Source organism: Cottoperca gobio, chromosome 24 (genome assembly GCF_900634415.1).
Source record: "Cottoperca gobio chromosome 24, fCotGob3.1, whole genome shotgun sequence".
Lineage (NCBI taxonomy): Eukaryota > Metazoa > Chordata > Actinopteri > Perciformes > Bovichtidae > Cottoperca > Cottoperca gobio.
In genome coordinates this window covers 7,592,247-7,611,072 of record NC_041378.1, presented here as the reverse complement: position 1 = coordinate 7,611,072, position 18,826 = coordinate 7,592,247, and the positions used below count along the sequence as shown (strand labels likewise).

The following is an 18,826-nucleotide window of genomic DNA, read 5'->3' as shown; positions in this document are numbered from 1 at the left end:
ACAGGTAAATGGCCTCTAAAGGGGTAAATGTTTTAATGGCACATAAAAAAAAAGTAAAGAATCAAGAATAGTTGAGTTGAAATGTGCCTTCTGTCTAGTTTCTGTAAATGCAATTCTACAATGACATGAGAGATAGAATATTAAGTTAAAAGCAGGACCATTTCTTTAGAATGATGGTGTATAAATGGCTTTAATGGCACACATGGGGACTAAGGTGAGCAGTCTACCTGTGGCAGCTCATGGCAGTCACGAGCAGCGTGGCCCACGCATCCTCCACTTCTTGTAGCTGAGAGCGAACCACTTCCTGTCCGGCGGCTGCATAGCTACGCAGGGCCAACTCACCCTTACCCATCGCCATATTCAGCTTGACCTCCCCCTCCCCCTTCAAAAGCAGGATGTCCTGTGCAAACAGAGCAGGTTCAGAGAGAACTGGATTTAGACATCAGAATGTTGGATGAATATTTTCCCCAAGCAAACAGCCCCCTCTTGTGTTTACCAGAACAACTGTACACTGTGATAGAACGAGCTTCCAGAGGATGCAGTGCAGGCTCCTTAAATGACTTATTTTAAACATACATTGGATAAATTCTGGTCAACAAAGGATCATTTGTATAATCATAAAGCTCACTTATGATTATTTGTGAAATTGTTGTAATTAAAAGAAGCATACTGTGGTATTATTGTGTGTATTTGTTGTAGTTGGAGAGTCTGGTGTGGAGGATTTATATCCTGTAGCAGAAAATCGTCAATACATTTAGAGTAGATTAATTAAGCAAAGAACGATATAAATTGGTGCATTCTTAAAGATTCCAACGACTTTTTGCATTTCATCGTATATAATATTTTTGGAAAATACTGATATGTAATAGTCTATTATCCAAAACCCCCTCTCACCTGCACAGTCTCCAGCCTCTGCTCTAACTGCTCTTTGGTCCCCATGGTGCTGTCTACTGTCCCCAGTCTCTCCTGGATCTCCTCCAGCCAGGCCCAAACCCCTTGAAGGGTCTCTCCAAAGGCCTGGCTCTCTTGGCAGCCTCGCAGCCTCTCCCTGGATGCCTTCAGCAGGGCATGATGCTCAAACTGGAGCTGGCCTGTCACTCTGACCTCTCCTCCAGACCCCCGGCCTGCTTCAGACAGAGACTGGGAGTCCTGGCAGACACGCTCGATGGAGTCCCTTCACAAGAGACAATGATATGTTATTGTTAAGAAAATGTAACAGCCGACGCTATGGCATGTATAACATATGGCCTCACACACCCACATACTGTATACACACCTTCTTGCATGCAGCTCCTTATGGAGGTTTTCCACCCTCTCCAGCTCTTCTGCTGTGTCTGCGGCTCCTTGCTGGCAGTCTGCCCCAAAAACAGGCTCTCTCTTGAGGCAGAGATCCATCTGCTTCAGCCAGTCTCTTATACCCTCCACACAGTCATTAAAGCTGTGAGGAGAAGATACATGTTTCCAATTAATTCAAATTCCTTTGCCTAAACACAAGACACAACAAGAGCGATGACTTACTTTTTCAGAAGGTCAACACTCTCTTCCAAGTCTCGTTGGCTCTGAGAGCAGCTGTCCAGGTAGTTCCTCCACTCTCTCTTACAGGAGGAGAGATGCTCTTGGACCTGTGCTGCTCCAGCTTTAGTCAGGTGGAGCTGGAGCCTCTCGGCTTCCTCGCAAACCTGAGAGAGACGCTCCTCCCCCTCTGAAATCTGCTCCACTGACACCTGTGGATGCAGGAAGAGGAACATGTTGCTGATACAAACTGATGTATATCCCTGCAAATATAAAGACATCCCTCAGAGCTAGACCTATAACACTCTTTGTGCAGGTAACACATATTTGTACCTCCATCACAATAACGATGACGAACAGGATGTTATGATGAACTTTTTCTAGAAGATAATAAAATAAATTACATGGAAGATTTGAAATGAATTGCTAATATGATATAATTAGTGATTTAAATCTGTTACCTTTATTATCATTACAAAAGAACATGATTTTGGTGTCAAAGTGTGATAGCAAGTTAAGCTGCTGAAAACTGAGAGGCCTGAATATGCTTTTGGTTTACCACAAATCCTTGTTAACTGCACCATAATAAATACAATATAAAATGTTGACATATATAACAGTACCTTTAGTCTTTGCAACTTGGCTCCAAGGACGGCAACATCTCCTGATTGGTTAGAACATTCTTTCAGATCCGACTTCAGCTCTGAAAGCCGGCAGTGGAAGTCTTGGACGAGCTCTGCTTCGAGGAACAGAAACAGAACAGTTCAACTAAAAGCAAAAATAAATGTACGGTGACAAGTTGAGGAAAACTGATGTAAAATAAAGGCAGAGAAGATTTAAAAGTGAATGAAGGAGGAGAGGGAGGAGAGGTGTTGAGGCAGATGGGAAGTGTGGGTGTGTCGATGCCGTTCAGCGCAAGGTTGCCTTGGCAACAAGCCCAAAATGACTCCCTCGGGAGCAGATGTGACGAGAGCGACATTACTCTCCGAGGCACAGGTGTGTGTCTGAGCAATGAGAGCGCACCAGTGTACCAGACAGTGTGTGTCAATGGAGTGTGAGTTGGAGAGGGCGGATAGAGTGTGCTCTGGGGAAAGATGTAGGATAATCAACAGTAAATCTGTTGCACCACGAACATGAACAAACGACATTGCATCATGTAGTTGAGCACTGTTTGATTGGGTGATTATGAGATTTTAAGTGCTATTAAAAATATATACTTATCCTTATAAGAGATTATAGTGGTACTTATAGTGGTTGTTTATAGTGTTCAATTTGACCGCTGTTTTTTTTATTTAGTCTTAGTCCTGTGTCAAATGTGTTAGTTTTTAATCATATTTAGACAACCTACTCCTGTTGTAGTTGACTTAAAGTCTGGACATTTCAGTCTTATTTCAGTCAAAGAAATGGAAAGTATTTTAGTATAGTGTGCTCATTGTGTGCTGTTGCACAGGAAATGGAACTGCTGCATTGAAAGAAAAAACCCAGTCTATCATATGTTTTATTTTTTAAACTACAATTTAGTCTCTATCTTTTTTTGCGTCAACAATCTTGCACGTTGAAAATGGAAGCAGACATATTTAGTCATAGTTAATTAACTAAATCAACACTGCTGTAATATAAATCCCTTGATGTATTTAATGGAAGTGAAGTACATAAAAGTCTTCTAGGAGAGAATTTAATAAACAATCAAACAGAGATTTACAGATTAAAATGTAACTCCACAAAATCCCAACTCTATATTCATATCTCTTACCGTTGAAGTGGAGCTGTAGCCCATCCTGTAGGCTGCCCCTCGTCTTCGCACAGCGCTGGGCAACAGCCTCTGTTCGCTTGGCGATGGAAGTGAGGTCAGAGGAGAGGCATGACAGCTCCTGAGAGGGATGAGACCTGCACAGGGCACTTAGAGCATCTCTAGCTGAGTCCATGTCTGCCCTCTGTTGCTGCACAACGCTCTGCAGGTCCTGTACATGAAAAGAAGTGAGAAATAAAAGGATAAGATTTATTTTATAGTCTTAATTAAGACTACGGGCATTGGTTGCAGATTGCAAACAATTAAATACCCCTCCCCTCTCTGTAGAAACATGGCGCTGCAACATGGTGGACTGTATGGAAGAGGACCCGCTCCCTATGTATAATATATATATTATAAATATATTCATATAAATATATTCATATATATATATATATATATATATAAATATATTCATACATATATATATATATATATATATATATATATATATATATATATATATATATATATATATATATATATATATATATATAAGATATATATTCATATAATACGATATTATATTATATATATATATATCTATATATATCTATATATATATATACTATATTATATATATATATATATAATAATATAATATATATTATTGGGCTGTCAAGCGATTAAAAAAATGTATCTAATTAATTACAAGCTTTGTGATTAATTAATCGCATATAACATATTTTGCCTGAGAGAGCTCCGTGCAACGGGGTGGGGGGTGTCAGTGCGACGGCGCTGGGGACGGGTGCTGTCAGAGCTCCGTGCTCCGTGCTGTCGGACCAAAGTCAGGGGGCATCTAGGAGTGCGATTAATCTGCGTTAATATTTTTAGTTTAGCTTTAATTTGACAGCCAAAAATATATTATATATTTTTTTTAAATATATATATATTATTATTTTTTTCTTTAAATATATATATATATATATATATATATATATTATATATATATTTTAAATATATATATATTATTTTATTTTTTTCTTTAAATATATATATATATATTTTTTTTTTAAAATATATATTTTTTTTTTTCTTTAAATATATATATATAGAGCATGGAGTAGAAATATGAAGGGATACAAATAGAAATAGGAGAAAGTAGAGGAAGACTGGGTGGTTACTTTCTTATTAGAAGTATTATTTTTTTAATATACTGTATAATATGTTTAGATCTTGAATGTCTGTGTTCTTGTATCACATTGAAGGTGTCATACCTTAACTGTACCAATGTCTTCAGGAGAAGTGGCTTCAGTGAGGTCAGATAAGGAACCCTCAACTGTCACCAGCCGCTCGGCCATCTGGGACATGAGGTCCTCCAGTCGTTGCTTTTGGAAACTGAAGTAGGTCAGAGTGTGTTTGGCCTGGTTGTACACCTCATGTGCATGGGCCATTTTTTTCCTCAAGTCTGACTCCAGGACCTGGTTCAATAAAGAAATTAATAACATTATACAACCAACAATCCCATATAGATTGCATGCAAACAATGTGCTTTTCATGTTCCGTTTAAGAAATTTGTAATTATTTCAGCAAAGTCCTCCTGAATATGTCTCGTCCCCACCGTATTCACCTGCATTTGTAACGGTGTTTCCTGCAGTTTGGCTCGCTCCTTCAGCTCTGTCACTCTCTCCTGCAGGGCGTCCAGCCTTTGCTCCCTCTTCTCGACCTCAGCCTGTAGATCAAAGCGCCGCACATTTCAATTAAACCACACCCACAATGAACTCACTCACAATAATAAAACACCATCATCCATCACACACTCTTTCATGCAGACTCTCCAGCGTGCTCTGACCTGAAAGGTGGCAAGATGGGCCTCTGTCTGCTCTTTATCACTGAGATTGGTGACGCTGTCGGTGAGATCAGCGATGGCGTTGGCGGCCCATTGGTTAATGTTCAGCTCCATGGACTTAAGGTCTTCCCAAAGAGCTACACAATAGCCCAGTCTCTCTGTGTTGGTTTGTATTCTCTCTGACACCTGAAGGAACAGAGACCAGGAGTCTATCTGAGTACAGCACAGAATACATCTCAATCACCAGGAGAGGGTCTCTCTCCCCCTTTGTGTTTAGATTCCTCTTACTGTAACAAGGGACGGTGTGCTTTGTTGGGAGGAAAACAAGACTTAATTGGTTTGACAGATGTGTGGATGAGAAGTGAGAGAGAGACAGACAGACAGACAACGTGTCTAGACTCGTTTGTATTTCTGCCTCATTTGTGACAGCTGAGCAGCCAACTAAACTAAATCCTTCAAGAGGAGAAAATGGAAAAAGGGAAAAACTGAAATAAATATCATTAAAAGAGCCCAAGTGTTTGGCAGAGCTGTAATCTGGAATTCATAATTGATTCCCCCCCCCCCTCCCCCCTCCATAGTCACATAAAACAACACCACAAATCTCTTTATAGTGGTTATCATGTTTCAGCTCCAGACAGAATTCATGGAGAACCCATACACTGTATATAATAGGGAGTACCACGTATCTGGATGAAAACCATTCATTAATGTCACAAAACTCAGAAAGTATTATTCAGGATCAGGTAGCTCTAGGATCTGTTATGCATTTGTCTGAATAAAAAAACAGCCCAGTGATTTCAGCCGTCAGAGCCTCTGTGCACAGCGTGTGATATCGAGTGCCACTCACCATCAGCCACATGTCTCTTAACGTCGCCATGTCTCTCTGGAGGGAGCTCACATCAGAGTTGGGAACTTTCTCCAGCTCTCTCTGCAGGTCCTCCACTGTGCTTATGAGCTGGTCCATGTCTTCCTGTTTTTCTCTCAGCTCGGCTTGGATTGTGTCATGCTGTATGGGCAGAGAAGAGTGCAAAAGGAATGACAACAGGCCGCCACTAGAGGGAGAGCTACTGTACAAATAGGTGAGGGAAGAAGGGTTTTATTGTTGAATAGCAATTCTATTTCTGAGAGTTTGCAGGAAATATCATGCACATTGGAGTTGGCAACTTGTAAATCAATAACCGCAGAGTGCAGTGATTTTAATAAAATAAAATAAATTGACGCTGCACAGTGAAAGCCATGAATCTTCAACTTTGGTATATCAGGAAAGATATATACAAGGTACAATAATTTGAACAATTGATGTTCCGTCCTGACTTAGCTCAGCGGACTGTGACACACATGTGTTTTGATGCATGTGGCCATATGCATAATTTGAAAAAACCCCAGAGGAGATTAAAAAAAGGTCTACTTTTCTGAGAAGTAAAAAAAAAAAAAAAGGTACTGACTCGTGAGAAAGTCCTTTTAGCCTCCTGAGCGTTATGGTTGTGGTCGGGCAGATTGTGAGCAACAGCCTGAGCGTTCTCCACAACAGTGGTGAGGATTGACTTCAGACGGTTGAACTGGCGGAGAAGATCTACCACAACTCCACTCTGTTCCTGACTGCACGAGAAAAGAGAGGAAAAAGGTCAAGTTCATTTTCTTGGCAATGGAAATTGTATGATGAAAATACAACAAACTCTGCAACTTCTGTTTACCTGTTGTGTTTCTATATTCAAATTATAAAAGATTATGCACAGCAGGGCCGAAAAACAAATAGAGCAAAGGAATTTAAATGAGATCAAAATCCCTCTCTGTCGTCCCCCATCCTTACCCATTGGTGATCAGAGTCCTGACGCTCTCCCAGGCTGTCTTCACCAGAGCTACCTCCCTGAGAGCCTCCCCAGCCAGCTCACTGTCTCTCTGGGCCAGCTGGCTTCCCTTCTCCTCTAACCACCGCTGGGAATGCTGCAGGGACTGGAGCTCATCCTCCAGCTGGACAAAAAAACGCAGCCTGGGAGAGAAAACAATGAGGATTACTAGCCTGATTCCAACATAATATATACATCTTTTCATATTTAACAAATTTGAAAGGATTTGGATATTTTGGCTTTGTTCATATAAAGAATTTTCTCTGAGTTTGGCTTATAGTAGATCTGTGAATGAAACGCTCAGAAGATATTCAGCAATATAAAGGACGTAAGAAAACTCTTTCATTCCCACTGCAATATCTATTTTAAACAAGGCCATATAGACTGTCAATACTTGTATATTTAGCTTTGACTGCACTTATTTATTTATGGAGTTGTGTTTTTATTTTATTTGAGTCTTTCATGGGTGTATGTTTTTAAGTTGGTTGTGCGCCCCGAACATAAGACCTATTTGAATACTGAATATATCTTAAGAACAGAGTTGGTATAGAAGCAACTCATGCGTTTCCACAGGTGTCAAACTGCAGGTACATGAAAACATTAGCTTTGTAATCTTGTATGTTTCTCAGCTTTTAATCCAAATAAAAGAGATGCAGTAATATTGTTTTGTCTTAGAAGTTATTCAAATATGTATATGTATGCAGAACAGATTGTAGCCTGCTGTGTGTTGATTATCATTTACATACCTGTTCTGAAAGGCCTGTACAGAGCTCTCTCTGGCTTCCTCTTTTATCGCTTCATTCTCCAGTTTCTTCAAATTCTTCATCACCTCCTCTCTCCTCTCCCTGAACGAGGTCCATAGTGCTCCTAAAGCGTCCGCTTCACTCTGCCTCCACCCCACACCCCTCTGCACCTCCTCTAGAGCCATCGTGAGGGCCACCGCCTGTCCCCTGCAAGATGTTCTTCCCAGAGGATGGCTCACGTCTTTGGAGCCCCGCCACTCTGCACCACTCAGGTGAAGGTGTGCCTTGCTTAGCTGCCCATCTAACCCGACCGCCTCAGCCTCAAGCCTGGCCACGTCTTTCGCCCCCTCGCTTATTCCACGGTGCAGCTCTTCAGCTTTGGAGCGGTCCCAGCTACCCCTGCCCTCCACCTCCTCGTGAAGGCAGCGCACAGTACTGGCTGCCGCTCCGTGCTTCTCAAGAAAAGTGTTTAGCTCAGTTAGGCACTCTTTACGGAGGAGCAGGAGGCGCTGGGATTCACTGAGGGGCTGCAGGCAGTCCTCTCTCCAGCCCTGGAGCTGCTGTTGAGCCTCGGAGGTGGAGCAGCGAAGCAGGGAGGACTCACTGTGCTGTAGAGTCTCTCTCAGTGACGCATGTGCTAGTAGTTGCACCTCATGCTCCTGCAATGAGATGGTTTAATTAGACAAATTTACATTAGCTCCTACAGCAATCAATATAAACTTGCTTACCCTAACTACTCTCATATACAAAACCTATACAGGACATGGTTGTTGACAGGAAAGTATTGATTTCTCACCTTCAGCTGACTAATTGCAGCCTCAAGATCAGAAATATCAACCTGGGAAGAGCTTCGCAAGCCAGACAGGAAGTTTTCACTCGTCTGGGTCAGAGTCAGCAGCGCCTGATCAAAGTGCTCCAGCTGTGACAACTGAGACTGCAGCAGCTCAGGCCTAAAAGAGAGAAGGAAGGCAGTTTAGATTACAAACATGATGGGGATTATTGTTTAATGTTTATTTATATATATATGTACATGTGAATTATACACATCTGCATTCATTTACATAAAAATACCTTCAAAGAAACAGAAATGAGTTCACAAATAAATCAAAAATATTTATTTACAGGACATTTTTATGGAGTTTTACTGTGATTATTTCCATTGAGTAACCTCAATAACTTGTCTTGCCATTAATATTGGGTGGGTACAGGTTTATATTTAAACAAAACAAACAACTTGGAAAAAAAAAAAGCTTAATTACACAATTTCTGGAGAGAAAAACAAAGTTAAATCATTTGTATGATATACAAAACAAGGGAATTGCCTGTGTGATATGCCGTTCTTCACAGAGGTGCTTCTTTCCTGAAGTTGTGCGAGATCATCGCTGAGCTCTTCGATACGAACTTCAGAAGCTGTGGGGTACAGACACAGCGCAAGATTCACAAGACCCTGCAGAAGAACCTCATAGGATGCTGTCTCCACCTGCATTCCCTGGATGGGTAAATACATTATTAAAAAATGAGACAACACCAAAAAACTGCAGCAAACACTGTGAGGTGAGGTAAAACTGAAAAGGGAAGGGGAACAATCTACATGACAGAAAAAAATCTAAATGCAAATGGGAAAAGTTAGTGAGACACAAGCAAGGAATAGTAAAATGACGTACCTGTACGTTTAGTAGTTCATTCTTAAGCTTTTCTTTGTCTGCAGAAAGCAGGTCGCTGTCTGGACAGCAAACAGACTCACACCTGTTCAGCCAGCTTTTCATGGACGAACTCTCCTTTTCAAATCTGCAGATACAAAGATGGCACTAAGAACAATGTATTCAAATGAAATACAATTTATGCAACACAGTTCTGAAAATGATAGTGGCAGCCAATGATCTTTAAGTGTACACACGCACACACACACACACACACACACACACACACACAGTGACACAGTGTGTGTGTGTGTGTGTGTGTTATTTTGTTATTATTATCTGACCAAGCCTCAGTATCAGTGACAGGGTCATAATGGGCCAACCATATCTCGCCAGAGCACCCAGAGCTGTAAGTAATCCCTCATACATACGCCTGCAGGGGAGAAGATTGAGGAACACACAGAAACTCAGCTGAAGTTTAGCAGCAGAAATATAATTTAGGTCATCTAAAAAGAGACACTGACTGGAAAAATGATAAATAGATAGATTATTTAAATAAACAAAACAAGCAGCAAGGCTTTAACTCATTAAACAGCTACCATGTGAAACAATCGCTCCAGTCTGTTAGTCCAAGTCTATTGTGTGATCAAAGAAAGCGATGAGAACAGCATATTATTAGAATAGAAAGGCTAAGACTGACTGGGGGGGGGCAGACAGATTCAAAGACAAGATCTCGCTCCTGTACCTCACACTATGATGAGGGAATAAAAGAGGAAATTGGCATCGAAAGGAGGATTCAGCAGCAACAATAAAAGGGGAAATAGCAATGTTTATACAATCAATGATTTCATCAAAATGAACTCATTCTTGAGCAGTTTGAACTAAAAGTCTTGAAACATTCAAACACACCTCTTCTGAGTGTTGCAGGAACACACACACACACACACACACACACACACACACACACACACACGAGGTGCAGAGCAACACTGTCTGGATTTAATGCCAACAGTTTTTTTTGCAGATGCCCCCAAAAACAATTCACAAACACAGGCACACATAACAATTTACTTTACCTTTGCCACAGTGCCAGAAGGCTCTCTAATGTAGATTGCTTTTCTGTTGCCTTTCCCATAAACTCCCCCTGTTGCTTCTGGAGGTTAGCCACCTCTTCCTCCAGCTGGCTGCCCTCTCCGAGCCTCTTCATAGCTGAACACAAAGCAATCAGCCTGGGGTTCAGCTGCCCAACGGCCTGGAAGACCTCCTGGAGGAAACAGATATGTGCTCGTCATCGGGCAAATAATGCTGTCACAGTTTAGGTATGGAAAAGAAAACGAAAACTACAAACAAACCCAGTCAAACTAACATAAACAAAACAATAATTCCATATAACGACGTCATTCTCTGTGTTTTATCTTACCATATGATCCTGGAGGTTTTTGTAGGTCTCGGATGATGATGAACAGCATGTGACTGGACAGTCAAGCTTCTGCTTAAGGTCACTCATTGCTTTCTTGCACTGACGAATGACAAAAACTGAACTTATTCAAAAATGTATTTAATACACTGGCACTGCAAAAACCTTAATTACAATTTTTGACACAAACTATTCCATTATGTGTTGCTGTATACCTGTTCAAGGTTATCATTGTATCTCTGCCAGTAGGAGGCGCTCTGGTTGAGCTGTCCTCCCAGCTGCTCTACTCTCCCCTTCAATTCTTCCCAGCAGCGCCTCATCTGTGCGAGCCGTGTCCGGATGCATCCAGCCTCTCCAGGGGTGACGAACCTAGACAGAGCCTCACATTCTGCCTCCATGTGGGCCAGAGCTGCTCTTCTCTCCTCTAAACCTTCTGCCACAGCCTGTAGGGATGCAACAGCAGATGGCAGCTGATCAGGAAAGGAATTATGGGAGACATGAATTGGGAAAAATACAATAAACAAGACATAAAGACTTGATAATACTTTGCTATGTTTTTAATTCCTTTATCTATCATGGATAAAAGTTGTGTCTCTTCAGGTTTATGGAGGTCTAGATAAATTCAAGGACCGATGACTGCGCTGTTTCTGGAGGCAACAGTTTTCAAACTCATAAATAATCAAATGGCTGCTGCAGGACTTCTTAAGTCTTGTTATCCCAAATGTTTTACTCCATGAGATTGACATGGTTGAGGTCTGGTAAACCAAGATTATATTTCCTTCACTATGATCATTTATTTTCTATATCCTAGTCTTCGCTGCAGCTCTGACCCAATTCCCCCTCGGGGTTACATTAAAATGTAATCTTATTTCATCTTAATTTTAGTAAACCCCGGGCCACGCTCATACTGTACACTACAGGCACAAAGTCAGACAGCATGTTTGACTGGATCTACTAAAGAAAATGTTTAGATGATGCATATTTATTTGTAAATATCAGAAGATGATTGAAAAAGTTGTAAAAAAAAAGAAAATTAGAGCTAAACAGTGTGCAGTCAGTATCAGGGATAAAAAGAATGAGATGCATGACATACCTCCACTGTGCTGATGTGTTTGTCCAGAGGATCTAAGGAGGAGGTGGAGCCGACGGCCTCCAGCTCCTTCTCTTTCTCATTGATCCACAGAGAGAAGGCCTCTGATTCACCGCTGAAGCGCTCCCACCACATACACATCATCTCCAGCTGGACAACACTGGAAGACACAAGATTAGATATTTCATTAAAAATACGGCGAGCATATCTAAATGTACTGTAGGAATGACAACATACAAGTTTACCTTTTAGCGTGGTGAAAATTGTCTATTCAATTACATTTTTCTTCCTCATCAAACTTGAAAATATGGCTTAAGTTTGAGGAGGTTACAGTATACTCCATTATAATTCAAGGGGAAGGAGGGCTTGGGATGAGAATGCGACATACTTCTTGTTGAGGTGGTCTTGAAGTTGAGCGACTGCTTCTCTGGTGGACTGGGCCTGCTGTAGAAGAAGAGTCTGATTCTTTGGACCAAGCTGAATATCTGCTGCCTTCTCCAGCAGGAGATCTGTTCGCACAGAACACTCCTCAATTTTTGTGAGCAGCTCCTACGGACGAGAAAGAAGCCAATATATTGTAGGAGCTAATACAGAGCACACACTCACACACACACACACACACACACACACACACACACACACACACACACACACACACACACACACATGTACTGCACATACAAACCTTGTTATGCTCCAGTTCAGATTTCAGGCTGTCCAGGCTGTTGAAAATAAGTTCTTTGTGCAGCTCATTGTTGGTATTACTGATAAACCTCCAAACGGTTTCTCTTTCTGCTTCAAAATGCTGCCAGGAGCTCAGCGTTGCCTTGAGTTGATGAAGGAATAGCAGAATAATGTCAGTGGGTAAAGTTTCATATAGAAAATGCTGCATGTGCACACAGAGTTGACGGGTACTGTAGTGTTTAGTGTCATTCAACGTACCAAACGGCATTTTGCACCTTCTATCTCTCTCTATGTAATGATTTAACATTGCTGTAATAGGGTCCGTATGAAATGGATCTTTAACAGAGAAGGTGTTTTGGAGTTTCGATTTAAGGTGTTTTACGGTGGTTTTCCCTTTGAAAATATTTTTTTGCACTCCAGGTATCTTGGACATTTTCATGCAGACACATGTTGATTTTATGATCAATTCGAATACAGTGGTAGAAGAGTATAAACAAATCCCAAGACAACAGACACAAACAAAATGAACTTGCCACATAACAATCAATATGTGGTTTAAGGTTCAACAAATCAATGATCACTGCAGGGGTGCGTTGGACACTCACACATGCAAACATTAGCACACTGACATGTGAGAAAAGTCCAGGCTCAAGCTACCTGCAGGTTGTGCTCCTTCGCCCCTGATTTGTGGTCGACGTCTCTGAAAACTCCCTCCAGCTCCCCTAGAGACTGACTGAGCCCCTCCCCTTTCTGCAGCTGGCGGCAGTGGGCCACCAGAAGCTCCGTCTCTCTCCTGTTAGCATGCAGACGCTTTAGGTGGTGCTATAACAAACACATAGGCAGAAAATAACATGTCAGATTACAAACAGATTTATTTTTTGAAGCAAAATGACAACATGATATCCATTACTTGAAGGTGATGCTTGAAGAGTAACCAAAGGACCCTAGGCCCTGTGACATCATACACATGAAGATGACTGTAGTAGGGTAGGAAGGTAAACCACTGGAGTTCAGGGGTTGTTAAGTTACTCCTTTAGTATTCTTTCAAATATCAGTACACAGTTGACATCACAACTAATCTGCCTCTGCATTGCACACACCTGGTGAATAAGATAGAGTTGTGTGGCCTCCTCCAGCCCCTCAGCATCCAGGATCCTGCTGATCTGCTCCTCAGCCTCTCTTCGCACTCTCAGAACCTCCTCGAGAGCACCGTGCACCTCCTCCTTCAGCTCCTCGTACTGGAACATAGCAGAGCCCTCTTCACCCCACTATGAATAAGGGAGGCAAAGGATCAGACCGATTGATTTTGTTGAACACAGGAGACACATTTTAGGATTTGGAGTATCTCAGAATACCTGACAAAGGGAAGAAAAGAGTGCCCGCAGGTCAGTGGAGAGTTTGGCAAGAGCTGTTCTCTGTCTCTGGACCTCCAGTTCAGAGCTAACCTCAGAAAGCCCAGCAAGACGGCTCTTGAGCCACAACAGGCCCTCCTCTCGGGCATCTACTGCTTCCTGCAGAGTCTGAAAAAAGGGGAAGCACAAAAAAGGGGAATGCAATTTTACTGAGGCTGAGCGGTTTTAGAATCATCACCTAATCTCTGTGCCTGCAGCAGCAAATATAATGTGCAAGCTCACCTGAACAGCAGCATCAACTTGCTCCTGATGGCTGGAATTTCTTGCTGTTTCTCTCAAGAGCCTCACCTGCACCCTCTGAGTGGAGAGCCAATCAGAAAGATCACAGAACCTAGAAAAAGGAACAACTGCTTTAAAGCCTTTTCAGTAATGAAAATGTCAGACTTTAGGATGTTGCAGATACTGTAAGGACTTTGAGTTTTTGTCGACCTTTACCTCTCATTCCACTCTTTCCATTTATCAGGGTGATGCTCCAGTTTGAGGTGTGTGCTCTTGATTTGCTCTGTAACCTCCTCTACAGTCCTTCTGGTGGAGTCTAGCATTCGATAAGCCGGGTCGTTGTCAGGCAACTTGTGACACAGATCCTCCATGTTTCTAATCCTCTTCTCACACAAAGTCAGAGGTTTGCGTTCCCTGAAAAAAGTCTGGAGATAAGAGAGAAGGGAATGTTGAAAGCTCCAAGATGATGATGAAGATTACGTTAAGTGATTTTCTTTCTTTTTCTCTCACTTCTGGATTAATCTATTTTTCTACAAAATCTCATGCTCACTCTGTGCTCTTTGATCACTCGCTCACTGGTGCAGGTGCCAGACAGGGCTTGCATTTCTCTGTCCAGCTCTGCTCGGCAGTCTTGTATAATCACAGCCACTCTACTTCGCTCCAACTCCACTTTTAGACGGAGCAGGTGAGACGGTACTTCGCCCTGGATGTCCTGTGGAAAACACAGAGTATAAAAGACATGGTAGATAAAATATACTGTATAATAAACATCATATTGTAACATCCTCAAAACTGTCAGAGACTAAATATCCTCCACAGAGACTGCGAGTAAACAGTGAGAGGGTTGCATTTTAATCTAACTAATATAGGTTAATTGGAAACAGGCGGGAGGGAACTCTATCAAAGCCAACGCTCTTCCTGGTTAAGTTAATGAAGTATCGGCTAAGCGCCACCAGAGATACACAGTAATCAGTGAGAGTGTTAGAGCATGGTGAACCCTGACCTTCCAGTGTTTGTGCAGCCTGCGGACAGTTTCTTGCAGCCCTTGTTGCTCCTCCTGTGGAAGGATGTCAGTGCAGCTCATCACACGCCTTCAAGAACACGCTCAGCAACCGCTGGTCCAGTTGGCCAAAAAAGTCCTGTGAAGAAAACAACATAATCAATGAGCGAGAGAAGACATTTTTGAGTTTATTTCACTGAATCTCTTTTGTTTGCATGACCAAACAACACAAGTGACGTACGGGTGTATTTTTCTTTATGTTTTGCTACTGTTACCGTTTGTCTTTGTGGCCGAGAGAAGATTCAGCAGCGAATATTCTTATTTACAGATTAGCCGTACCCTTCATATACGTCCTTTTGTAGTAGAAGGTTTAATCTTACGCTATGTTTCTTCAGTAATTCCTCCGCGTCTCCAGTCTCTCTCAAGCAGCCCAGAGCTTTCTTCAGCACTCTCTCAAGCTCTTGTCTGGATTCCTCGAATCTCCTCCTCAGGCAGTTGTTGGCCTCTTCCTGCCTCCTCCATTCCCCGACCTCCTTCAGCAAAGCCTGAGAGGACGGACAGTAGGTGATTGTAACTGGTCTCTTTGGAAATATAGTGTAATTACATTATTTGTCTAAGTGAGACGCATGAGTAAGTCTTATCTGCACTGTTGCCTCCTGGGTGTTTTGATGTTCTTGTAATCTCATTAATATAATCAGCGTTGCAGGTAATGCGGAGTCTGTGTCTCTGGCATTATGGTGTGCGTACGTGTACATGTGTGTTTAACACTAACCTGCGCTGAGCCCTGTATTTCAGCCACTCTCTTCTGCAGCAGGGACAGGTCGAAGTTTTGGAGCACCTTACTGGAGGAGAGCGCCCTCTGCAGTGTGTGGTGATTCCTCTCGATCACTGACAGACAGCGTTTACAGCTTTGCTGCTGGTTTAACAAATCCTGAGGAAGCAACAAATATGGAAGTGTGTTAATAATGGTGCGTTCAAGTACCTCAAAACTTTTCTTTGATATTAGTAATCCCATCAGAAAAAAGGTTATAGTAAAAAGCTGATTGTAAAGATGGATTTCAATGTCATGTGAATGGTAGTGGAGAAGATAAATTAGACACACGGGAGAGAAAATATGGTTATATTTTTGTATATTTTTCCATCATTCCTTTTGATTATGATAACATATTACTCTTCGATTTAAGTCAGAAGTCCCATGAGTGAAAGGATGAAGAAATGATATACAGTATATCAATTGCACTGTAAAACGACTAAAATAAGAAAAATTGAATTTCCTTTTCCAGGCTTCACCCTGGTAAACATCAAAGCTGATGCGGTTTATTGTCATCATATCTTACCTGCCACTTTTGTTTTTGCTGGGTCTGCGTCTGTGTGTCTGGATCTCTGGCAGCGAAAGTGATGCGACTGGCCCGCTCCAGGGCTTGGTAAAAAGCAGTGACGTGTCTCTCCATCTCCTCCAACAACGGCAGAAGGACGTGACACTCCCTCACAAGGGAGGGACACCGCTCTCGCACCTGGAGACAGATAACAAAGGCCATTAAATAGTGACATGGAAAGTGACAACAATGTGTGATGAGACTATTAAAAAAAAAAAGTCTCACCAATGAGGTAAGGGTAAGAGTGTTGCTTTCAAAGAAAGTACTACTTATCGTGGTTATCGGACATAAAAGATACCCACCTTACTCAGCTGACTTTTGGCTGTTGCCATAGTTGCCATGACCCTAGCAGCCTCATCCTGTGGCGCATCTTTGGCAAGAAGCTGAGCACCGCGGGCAGCCAATTTATATTGTGTCTCCATGGCAACAACCTTTTGCTTGGTATTCTGAGATGAGACGTGGAGGCAAAGGGTCATCTTAGACATCCTTAATTTGAATGCACTTTCATCAAAACTGATTAGGGCAATAAAAACAACAAGAATCAAGGTCGACTGCAGATCTTACTTAAAGCTTTTAGTAACTTTTCTTCAAAAGTTTAAGAGCGCAACTGGGAAAGATGATGAAATGATCCCGGATCATCTCAGTTGTATCAGAGCTAAACTGCTGACTAGACTTTGATGGTACAAAATAATCGCTGTTAAGAAACAAGTTAGTGAGTTGGGCACTAAGACTGTTGTGATTCTACCAACCTAAACATGCTTGTAGAAAATGTGATAGTGATAGAATAGTATCAGCTGAATCAACAACAATCACTGGTAATAAGTGCTGTTCTTGTGTTATTGTGCTACTCTAATGTTAACGTATGATAGAAAGACTGTCAGATTGATTTTCTCACCTCCACGTCCTGCAGAAAGGCTCTAACGTTGAGGAAAGACACCTGGACAGGAACACAGAGCTTGGCCTCTGCTGTGTCCAGCAGCTCTTTTAGGGCCGACACGGCCTTTAGATGGTCTTTTCTCCACTTCTCCAGCTCATCTGCATGGGCATACTGCAATAAAGGACACATAATACAAACTGTAGGATTGATTTTATCGAGAGATTTTTTCTCTGACATACAGTATTATAGTTGCATTTTTAAGGTGTGTTCGTTTGTTACTTGTTTGACTTTTAGGAAGAGGTCTCTCCATCGTCCATTCAAAAGAAGTAGCTGCTGCTTGAGATCAAGCGACACGGTCTCGTCACATGTTTCGATGAGAAAATTCCCGGCGTCGTTCATGGCTGCATGCTGATCCATCCAGTGGCTGAGATTCCTAAAGAACTCCTGGATGAGAGACAGACTCATTAACAAGACAAAAAGAAACGAAGACAAATCAAGAGAAACAAAGAACAACACAAAGAACGAGTGTCAAAGAAAGTAACAAAGAAAGCGAATCAAAAAAAAAGAGACAAAGAAAGGGACTCATAGAGAGAAACAAAAAAAAGGATAATAAAGAAAACTGGGGTAATTAGCCGCCTAATCCTGGGTGGGGATGTGAATCTGTGGTAACCATGGCAATGTGACAACTGGAATATCCTCAGTGGCTTGTTGTAAGTCAAGGAGATCATTAGATACTTGAGTGGAGACTGCTAATAGGATTCCACTTAGAAGACCAAATGCTTGAAATTGGGCTGACGTGGATTTGATTGCTACAACTCTGAGGCATTTGAGTCCATCGTGTAAATGCATTTACGAGGGGACTCTTAATCTGTGCTTAGAAAAAAAACTTTAAGTGTATGGTGGGGTTTCCTACAACATTGGGAGTCAATCTCATACCCGTTTTGTGTTTTCTGGCTGGCTCAGGGCTTCCTCTGCATCCTCCAGCCAGGCCTGTAAAGAGGCCACAGTGGAGCTGTACCTCTCCCAGTTGGACAGCACCTCCTCCAGCATGCTCCTCACACTACGCACTTCCATGGACAGACTCCTCCACTGGGTCACCACCTCCCGCATGAACCTGCGCACTCCCATCTCGCCCTCATCCACTGGAGGAAAGATAAATTACAACATCAACAACGACATCAACAGTAATACTTCTATTAACTCAGAACGATGCTGAAATGCTGATACTTTAATTACAAGCCGAAATTTAAGACCATTCTTTTTAATTTGGCTTTCAATTTGGGTTGAATTACTAATATCATTGTTGATGTTTGTTTTTATCTCACTACTTGTTATTGTTTATTTGAATCAAATCTATCTATGTCTGGGATTTAAGTGAGACGATGCACAACAAAAGCTTTCTTTTACAAATAAAAAGTTGAATTCATGAAT

General features: G+C 41.8%; 1 protein-coding gene across 1 annotated transcript in view; it reads right to left on the bottom strand.

Annotated features, from left to right (window-relative positions):
* The window catches only part of syne1a (spectrin repeat containing, nuclear envelope 1a), a 113,515-nt gene that overhangs the window by 82,510 nt on the left and 12,179 nt on the right, over positions 1-18,826 (bottom strand). Inside the window, 36 exon segments of the mRNA XM_029425845.1 lie at positions 228-400; positions 895-1,174; positions 1,277-1,438; positions 1,519-1,724; positions 2,136-2,251; positions 3,266-3,473; positions 4,519-4,722; positions 4,872-4,973; positions 5,094-5,276; positions 5,938-6,096; positions 6,536-6,689; positions 6,901-7,080; positions 7,684-8,339; positions 8,477-8,630; positions 9,003-9,169; positions 9,345-9,468; positions 10,397-10,584; positions 10,741-10,839; positions 10,953-11,207; positions 11,831-11,987; positions 12,216-12,376; positions 13,169-13,333; positions 13,612-13,779; positions 13,867-14,031; positions 14,146-14,254; positions 14,359-14,567; positions 14,693-14,854; positions 15,146-15,217; positions 15,219-15,281; positions 15,523-15,687; positions 15,915-16,073; positions 16,480-16,656; positions 16,821-16,964; positions 17,414-17,566; positions 17,675-17,839; positions 18,332-18,537. Coding sequence (XP_029281705.1) covers positions 228-400; positions 895-1,174; positions 1,277-1,438; positions 1,519-1,724; positions 2,136-2,251; positions 3,266-3,473; positions 4,519-4,722; positions 4,872-4,973; positions 5,094-5,276; positions 5,938-6,096; positions 6,536-6,689; positions 6,901-7,080; positions 7,684-8,339; positions 8,477-8,630; positions 9,003-9,169; positions 9,345-9,468; positions 10,397-10,584; positions 10,741-10,839; positions 10,953-11,207; positions 11,831-11,987; positions 12,216-12,376; positions 13,169-13,333; positions 13,612-13,779; positions 13,867-14,031; positions 14,146-14,254; positions 14,359-14,567; positions 14,693-14,854; positions 15,146-15,217; positions 15,219-15,281; positions 15,523-15,687; positions 15,915-16,073; positions 16,480-16,656; positions 16,821-16,964; positions 17,414-17,566; positions 17,675-17,839; positions 18,332-18,537 — 6,370 coding nt within the window.